General features: G+C 63.6%; 2 protein-coding genes across 2 annotated transcripts; both read left to right on the top strand.

The window, feature by feature from the left end:
* Nucleotides 1-371: 371 nt before the first annotated feature.
* On the top strand, nt 372-3534 carry TUBA1B (tubulin alpha 1b). The gene is made up of 4 exons (XM_061443039.1): nt 372-517; nt 1579-1801; nt 1875-2023; nt 2358-3534. Exons 1-4 carry the CDS (start codon nt 515-517, stop codon nt 3336-3338), a joined length of 1356 nt encoding a protein of 451 aa, XP_061299023.1. The 5' UTR covers nt 372-514; the 3' UTR covers nt 3339-3534.
* A 551-nt stretch (nt 3535-4085) lies between these two features.
* LMBR1L (limb development membrane protein 1 like) lies at nt 4086-8389 on the top strand. Its single transcript, XM_061443033.1, is given in 18 exon segments — nt 4086-4207; nt 5246-5330; nt 5523-5559; nt 5664-5803; nt 5900-6003; nt 6068-6194; nt 6307-6375; nt 6527-6591; nt 6698-6773; nt 6874-6957; nt 7133-7209; nt 7292-7369; nt 7447-7520; nt 7598-7688; nt 7817-7883; nt 7963-7985; nt 7987-8125; nt 8218-8389. Coding segments are annotated over 18 exon segments (1467 nt in total). The 5' UTR covers nt 4086-4135; the 3' UTR covers nt 8277-8389.

Genomic DNA, 8389 nt, shown 5'->3' on the forward strand with positions numbered 1-8389 from the left:
GACGCGGTAACGGCGGGGGGGGAGGGGGGGCAGCACGTGCCATAGCCCCCCCCTCCCCCCCATGTCGCAGTTTTCCTCTGCAGCGGAGCCGCACCGGAGGGGGAGGGATGCGGGGGGGGGGGGCTGGAGCCGCTTTTGCACCCTCCCTCCGCAACACACACACGGGGGCGGGGGGGCTGAGCCCAGCGGAGCGGAGGGTCAAACCCCCGCCCACCCCGGAACCCCCAAACCGAGCGGGGGGGGGGGCTCTCTGCAAACCCCGGCCCCCCCCAAAGTCCCGCAGCCCCCGCCCGGCAGCGGGGATGGGGGAGGAAGGAGGTGGGACGAGCCATGTGGATGAGCCAATCGGCGTTGGGAGCGTATGGATGGGCGGGTGTGGCTGCCAATAGGAGCGCGGGGCGGGGGCGCAAAGCCCGCCCCCATGGCCGGTATATAGGGGTGTGCTCGGGGGCGGTGGCAGCTTGGTACTTGCGTCGATTCCTTGCTTGTCGGGACGAGTAGCAGAGCTGCAGCCATGGTAATGTGGAATGTGGGGCGCATGGCGGGGGGGCTCAGGGAGGGAGGAAAACGAGGGGGAGATTGAGGATAAGTGCAGGATTGGGAGAGAGCGGAGGGGGAAGGACTTGAGGGGGAACATAGGGGTTTGGGGGCACATGGCAGAGTGTGATGGGAGAAGGGGGAGAAACGAGGGGGGAGGCACAGCGGGAGTTGGGGGGCACAGCAGGAGCTGGGGGGGTGGGCAGAGAATGGACTGAGGGGTGGTTGGGGCGGGGGGAGCAGCAGTCGGGGGGATGCAGCGCCCTTGGTGGGTTACAGCAGCCTTGGGGGGCAGCACGTGGTCCCCGCTCCCCCCCTCCGGTGGGGGCGGGGCTCTGTCGTGCTTTTGGCGCCCAGCCCCGACCGTTAACCTTCCCGCGCGCGGGAAGGCGACACAGCCCCACCCCCTCCGCAATGAGCACAGTCCCGCCCGGACCCCCCATCACCGAACCCCCCAAAGACAGCCCCGAACCGCGTAACCCCAGCACTGCACCTCCCAACCTTACCCTTTCCCGTGGGCGGGGGGCAACGGGTCCTTGTTCTGCTCCCCCCCAAGGCACCTCCCAGAGCCCAACCCCACGGGGCTTATCCTGTCCCACAGCTCCTGCGGAGCCCACCACCGGCAGCTGGAATGCCGGGAGCAGGTGGCAGGCGCAGGGTGTGGCCGAGAATGTGCTTTAGGGGGACCGTGGGGACCCCCCTGGTGACTGCGGGTCAATGGTGCAGCCTCCTCCCTGCTGCTGCGCCGGGAACTTCCTCCTCCTCTTCCTCCCGGCGCAGCCTCACCCCGGCCCTGTTGTAAGATGTCCTCCCCGCGCCATTTGGGAGCAGGCAAAGGCCTGATGCGGGTGATGGTGACCAAATGGTTGCTCCAGTTTCTCCCCAAACACGCATTTTGTCCCCTCCACCACACATAAAAGGACCCCCCAACATCCATCCCATAATGAGCTCCTGGCTTTCAATTGGATCTGCCCGGAGCTGCGACACAACCACTGCTGGGGCTGAGCATGGCAGTGACTCCCCCCTGATGTGTCCCCGCAGCGCGAGTGCATCTCCATCCACGTCGGCCAAGCGGGCGTGCAGATCGGCAATGCCTGCTGGGAGCTGTACTGCCTGGAGCACGGCATCCAGCCCGACGGGCAGATGCCCAGTGACAAGACCATCGGTGGCGGGGACGACTCCTTCAACACCTTCTTCAGCGAGACGGGTGCCGGCAAGCACGTGCCCCGTGCCGTCTTCGTGGACCTGGAGCCCACGGTGATCGGTGAGTGTGGGCCGGGGCTGGGGAGGGGTCCGGACTTCACAGGCCAACAGATGCTAACGGGCTCTCCCCACAGATGAGGTGCGCACGGGGACATACCGGCAGCTCTTCCACCCCGAGCAGCTCATCACGGGCAAGGAGGATGCGGCCAACAACTATGCCCGTGGGCACTACACCATCGGGAAGGAGATCATCGACCTGGTCCTAGATCGCATCCGCAAGCTGGTGCGTACCAACCTGGGTGGGATAAGCCCCTCCCCCCTCCTCCTGGGCTTTGAATCCCCTTCAGGACCCAGCAAGCTCCAGACAGGAAGGTAGAGCTGCCCTGGGAATGCAATGTGGGGAATACAGCTTATTTGTACTCTTACTTATTTCATCCTTTTAGTAAGGTCTTGGAGGTTTCTGTTTGAATCTCTGTTTTTTCTTGACCAACTGGTTATGAGCAGTGTCCCAAAAGCAGACGTCCTTGGGTGAATATTTGCCATCCTGGGTGACTTGGTAGCCACTTAAACCCAGAATTACTGATGGATCAGTCTTATTTCCTTTTCCCTTCTTCCAGGCTGACCAGTGCACAGGGCTGCAGGGTTTCCTGGTCTTCCACAGCTTTGGGGGTGGCACCGGCTCAGGCTTCACCTCCCTGCTCATGGAGCGCCTCTCTGTCGACTATGGCAAGAAGTCCAAGCTGGAGTTCTCCATCTACCCGGCCCCACAGGTCTCCACGGCCGTGGTGGAGCCCTACAACTCCATCCTCACCACCCACACCACCCTGGAGCACTCCGACTGTGCCTTCATGGTGGACAACGAGGCCATCTATGACATCTGCCGCCGCAACCTGGACATCGAGAGGCCCACCTACACCAACCTAAACCGCCTCATCAGCCAGATCGTGTCCTCCATCACAGCCTCCCTGCGCTTTGATGGGGCCCTGAATGTCGACCTGACGGAGTTCCAGACCAACCTGGTGCCGTACCCCCGCATCCACTTCCCTCTGGCCACCTATGCCCCTGTCATCTCAGCTGAGAAGGCTTACCATGAGCAGCTCTCAGTGGCTGAGATCACCAACGCCTGCTTTGAGCCGGCCAACCAGATGGTGAAGTGCGACCCGCGGCACGGCAAGTACATGGCGTGCTGCCTGCTGTACCGCGGGGACGTGGTGCCCAAGGATGTCAATGCCGCCATCGCCACCATCAAGACCAAGCGTAGCATCCAGTTTGTGGACTGGTGCCCCACCGGTTTCAAGGTGGGCATCAACTACCAGCCCCCGACGGTGGTGCCCGGCGGGGACCTGGCCAAGGTGCAGCGCGCGGTGTGCATGCTGAGCAACACCACGGCCATCGCCGAGGCCTGGGCCCGCCTGGACCACAAGTTCGACCTGATGTACGCCAAGAGAGCCTTTGTGCACTGGTACGTGGGGGAGGGCATGGAGGAGGGTGAGTTCTCAGAGGCCCGGGAGGACATGGCTGCGCTGGAGAAGGATTACGAGGAGGTGGGGGTGGATTCTGTGGAAGGGGAGGGAGAGGAGGAAGGGGAGGAATACTGAACGCCAGGTTCCTTCTGTCGCTGTAGCATGTCCACAAAATGTCTGCTTCAAACACTGCAGCTTCCTTGTGCACTGGGTGGGGTCCAGCCCTGCGAGGGGGGGGGCCTGCGCTGCTCCAGGCTCATGTTCTCCAGTGAGATCATGTCGATTTTCCATGTGTCTGTACCATGTCTGTGAATAAAAGGCTTTAAGAGAGGCTGCCCCTGTGTTGGATACAAACCCTCTGTGTCAGCGCCTGGCCCCAGACCATGGGAACAGACTGTCCCTATTGTCTGCCCAGCCAGGGGCTGGGAATGATGGGGCTCCTGCTGGGTGCTGTGCTCTGCATAGCCCTTATGCTCCTCTTCTCCCTTGATGCTATGGGGTGGGAAGGGTGCCCTGGGCTCCCTCCAGAGCTGCCTCGGCTCAAGGTGTCCCCTGGAGGAGAGCTCCGCCCTGGCGGGGATTAACCCCCGGGATCAGCGCTGGCCCGAGGATTAGCCCCGTCTGCGCCCGCCTGGAGGACTCCCGGTGGGAGCGCTGGGGGGGAAAGCGGCACCCCTCAGCCTATCAGAGTGCTCTGCTCCGCCCTCCACCAATGAGAGGCGCTTCATTTACTCCCCGGGCCAATGGGCGGGAAGGGGCGGGGCCTAGCGGGGCTCTTTCGGGACGTGGGGGCACGGATACATTGTAACGAGGTACCGGACGTGGAGGGCGGGGTCAGGCGCGGCGCTCCTCGGGGTAGCGTCGGTAGCACCGGGTGCTGCGGCCCGTCCCGCCCCGTCCCGCCGCCGCTGGCCCGGCCATGCTGCCACACCATGGCCTCTACGGAGCAGGACGCGCTGGCCCTGCGGGAGCAGCTCTTCCATGAGCGGGTCCGCGAGTGCATCGTGAGTACGAGGGCTCCGCGGTGAGGGGCGGGGGAATGGGCCCGGTGTGGCAAGGAGCTGCGGGTAGGGTCTCGGAGCCCGGAGTCCCCCGCTTTGGAAGGGCGGTAGCTCTGCGGCTCGGCTGGCGCTGTGCCCCACACCCTGCCCTTATCAGTGCCAAAGCACTGTGGGCTGCCATGTGCCCCATGGATAGAGGGTCCCGGTCTGGGCCGTGACCTTGCACCCCGATGTGACCTCTCTATTGGCCCTGTCCCGGAGGCAATGAAGTTGCTGGAGCCCCGGTGCTGGGCCATGCCTGCCCCACCAGAGAGTCCCTGGGAGAGTGCCAGGGTGCAGTGTGTTAGACCCGGGCTCTGTCACTGCCCCCGGGCCAACACTTGGTGTCACCAGGAAGGAGCCTCCCCAGAACATAGGCACAATGCAGGGAGGCTAGGCCTCTGTCTCAGGTCCTGCTCTGCTGCAGTGGGCTCTGGGATGGGGATGACACGGGTGTCCTCGGCCCAGTGTCTCCTGAGGGTCCTCCAGGATGAGGAGGTGTCAGGGACCACCTTGGCCAGGAGCTCCCCAAACCCACCCTGAGGAACTCTTGGTTCAGCACAGCCAGTGTGGAGCTCATCCAGCCCGACCTCCCTGGGTGCAGGAGGTGTTGGGGGTCCCTGGGTGCAAGCAGGGACGGGAGAACCCTCTGGACTGGGCCACCTCCTGGGGCTCCCTGTGCCCCCACCAGCTGTGCTGCAGGTGCCCCGCTCCACCCGTGCCAAGGTGGCAGGTTCAGGAGACCTTTCCCTGTGCTGCTGCGTACCTGTCGGGATGAAAGGTCACCGCATTCCCCGCATGCCGCAAGCAGGGGCAGCAGCGCTACTGCAGCGGCCCTGGTGCCTGCTTCAAGGCTGCTCCTATGGCGCTGGAGCCGGCGGGGCAGGAGCTGTGGGCTCCAGCCTGTCCTGAGTCCCCCGGTCTGGGTGCTGTGGCAGCCTGTGGGCACCCATGGGTGAGCCCCCATCCCTGCCTGCACTGCCTGCACTCCTCTGCCTGCAGATCTGCACCCTGCTCTTCACCAGCCTCTACATCCTCTGCCACTTCATTATAACCCACTTCAAGAAGCACACGGACTTCGCAGCAGGTAGGAGAGTGGGAGCTGCTGGAGCTGTGTTCAGCCTCCCCAGGGCTTGTTCCTCATCACCCCCCCGGGAACCCTGGGTGCAATGGGACAGGAGCAGAGCCCAGACCACCCCAAGAGGGTTTCTGCAGCACTGGGATGGGCAGGAGTGAAGCCTCCCTCAGCCCAAATGGTTTGGGATGTTCCCCTCTTCAGAGCACGATGATGAGGATGCTGCTGTCAACAGGATCGCGTAAGTTCCTGCCCATCTGACGCTTCCTCCTGAGCTGGGATACCAGGGCCCCCCATCCTGTGGTGTCTGGTGACCATGGGAGCTGACATTGGTCGCACCCGCAGGCTGGGGCTTTGCACCTTCACCCTGGCTGTGGCACTGGGTGCTGTCCTCCTCCTGCCCTTCTCCATCATCAGCAATGAGGTGCTGCTCTCCTTCCCCCGCAACTATTACATCCAGTGGCTCAATGGGTCCCTTGTCCATGGTGGGTGCACAGGGTGGCTGCAGGATGCCCCAAGGGCTGTGGGGCAGGGTCTTCCACCCCAGGAGCTCACCCCGCTCTTGTCTTCCTCTTCTCCAGGCCTCTGGAACTTGGTCTTCCTCTTCTCCAATCTGTCCCTTGTCTTCCTCATGCCCTTTGCCTACTTTTTCACCGAGTCCGAGGGCTTTGCAGGATCCAAGAAGGTGGGTGTGGTGTTCCCCCTTGTCCCCCCCTGTCCCCGGCCCCTCACTAACCCTGCTCCCACAGGGCATTATGGCCAGGGTGTACGAGACCTCAGTGGTGCTTCTGCTGCTGACGCTGCTGGTGCTGGGTATGGTCTGGGTGGCCTCTGCCATCATGGGCAACAACGCGGCCAGTCGTCAGTCACTCTATGGTGGGTGCAGCCGGAGTGCCTGGAGCTCATGGAGCTCCAGCAGGGCAGGACCAGGCCTTGAAGGGAAGAAGAGATACCTGGTGCAGCTGGCCTGACCCTGCCATGTCCACAGACCTCTGGGAATACTACCTGCCCTACCTCTACTCCTGCATCTCGCTCTTTGGAGTGCTGCTGCTGCTGCGTGAGTCCTGGGTTGTGGCATGTTCTGGGCTGGGTGCTGGTCCCATGGGTGCCTGGCTGGGTTCAGGGTCCAGCCCTTATCCCGGCCTGTTATGGGGGTGCAGGGAGGGGTAGGATGCTGGGTCCCCCCTCATCCTCTCCTCTCACTGCAGTGTGCACCCCCTTTGGCCTCTCCACCATGTTTACTGTCATGGGGCAGCTGCTGGTGAAGCCCTGGGTAAGGTGTTGTGACCCCCCCGGGGGTGCCTGGTCCCACATCCCGGGTGCAGGGTGCACCCACCCCCCTCCTGCCTGCTGCTCATGGGCTCCTCACCCATCCCCAGCTCCTGGAAGACCTGGACGAGCAGTTGAGCTGCACAAGGCTGGAGGAAGCCACTGTGTCCCGCAGGATCTGCTCTGGTGGGTGCCCAGCACAGACACTAACCTGGGGGGGGGGGAGCTCTCAGCGTGGATGGGGGCCCCTCTGCCCTCCAGCCCCTCAGCATCTCCTCCCTGGCAGGTAAAGCTTCCTGCTGGCTCAACTTGAACATAGAGCTGCTGCAGGAGCAGCTCTTCACCATCCGGAGCAAGAGGCGGAAGCTGGGTGAGGAGCCTGAGGGAGAACCAGCTCCCTCCAGCTTGGCACTGGGAGCACCAGTTCCCCGAGAGGGTGGGAACTGTAACCCCCTGTACTGACACCCATCAATCTGCTGCCCTGAGCTGGGGTTTGTGCTCCCCTCTCACTCCTCTCATATCCCCCCCCCCCCCCCCCCCCCCAGAGCTGCAGCACCAAGCATCTCCCTGGCAGAGGAACCTGGGCTACCCCCTGGCCATGCTGGGCCTCCTGGCGCTGACTGTGAGTGTCCCTGTGCGCCAGGGGAGCTGAAGCTCGTCCTGGTTGCCCCCAACCATCCTCAACCCCTCCCTGCTCCTCTCAGGGCACCTCTGTGCTCATCGTCTGCTTCCATGTCCTGGAGCTGATGCTGGATGATGCCGCGATGCCACGGGGCATCCAGGTACTTGGGGGAGATGATGGGATGGAGAAGAGTGTGTCCTATGGGATCGGTCCCACAATCTCCTCCTCTCCCAGCAGGACACCTCCCTTGGCCGGGTCTCCTTCTCCATCTTCGGCTCCTTTGGAGCTGCCCTCCAGGTCATCCTCATCCTGTATCCTTCCAGCAGGCACTTGTGGCCCCAGCGCTGTCCCCAGGGTTGCCCGTTCTCCTCCTTAACACCCCTCGCAGGTACCTGATGGTCTCCTCTGTTGTGGGCTTCTACAGCTCTCCGCTGTTCACCCGCCTGCTTCCAGTGCGCCAGGACACCCCTCTCACCAAGGTGGGAACAATGGGCTTTCTCTGTGTGTCCCCATCCAGATACCACAGGCACAGAGTCCCTATGGGGCTCCAGCACTGGGTCCGCGTTCCCCAGCACTGCCCTCCCGAACTCTCCTTTCCCTGCCTCAGATCATCGGGAACTGCGTCTCACTGCTGGTGCTCAGCTCGGCCCTGCCTGTCTTCTCCAGGACACTGGGTGAGTCCTGTGGGGGGAACTAGGGTGAGCCCAGCCCTGGGTGTCCCCACATGCCCTGACTACCCCCTGCCCCACGCAGGGATCACCCGTTTCGACCTCCTGGGGGGACTTTGGCCGCTTCAACTGGTTGGGGAACTTCTACATCGTGTTCCTGTACAACATGGGCTTCGCGGCCCTCACCACCCTCTGCCTGGTCAAGAGGGTGTCATGGGCCGTCCAGGCCGAGCTCATCCACGCCTTCGGTGAGGGGGGGACACGGGGCTGGGGTGGGAGTTGTGTACTGTCCTCCCCCCCGCGCCCCGCCCCTCGCCTCTTACCCTCTCCCTCTGCCCAGGTCTGCACAAGCTGCCTCTGCCTATGCCGTGCTCCCGGCGCCTCACCCAGCCCTGCTAGTGCTGGGGACAGGGACGTGCCACCCCTCTGTCACTGCACGGTCCCAATGGTGCTTCAGGGACATTGGAGCCCCCCCGGGGAGGGCTGAGGCTCTGCAGGGGGGAGCTGCCCGT

Source organism: Pezoporus flaviventris, unplaced genomic scaffold (assembly GCF_033815535.1).
Source record: "Pezoporus flaviventris isolate CSIRO_AGI_PZ_B2104156 unplaced genomic scaffold, CSIRO_AGI_Pfla_v1 ptg000277l, whole genome shotgun sequence".
NCBI classification, from domain to species: Eukaryota; Metazoa; Chordata; class Aves; order Psittaciformes; family Psittacidae; genus Pezoporus; species Pezoporus flaviventris.

Excerpts from the sequence above, each read along its gene's own strand:
- TUBA1B (XM_061443039.1), top strand. Across the intron at positions 1,802-1,874 it reads CCTGGAGCCCACGGTGATCG|ATGAGGTGCGCACGGGGACA; the intron begins GTGAGTGTGGGC and ends CTCTCCCCACAG. Across the intron at positions 2,024-2,357 it reads TAGATCGCATCCGCAAGCTG|GCTGACCAGTGCACAGGGCT; the intron begins GTGCGTACCAAC and ends CCCTTCTTCCAG.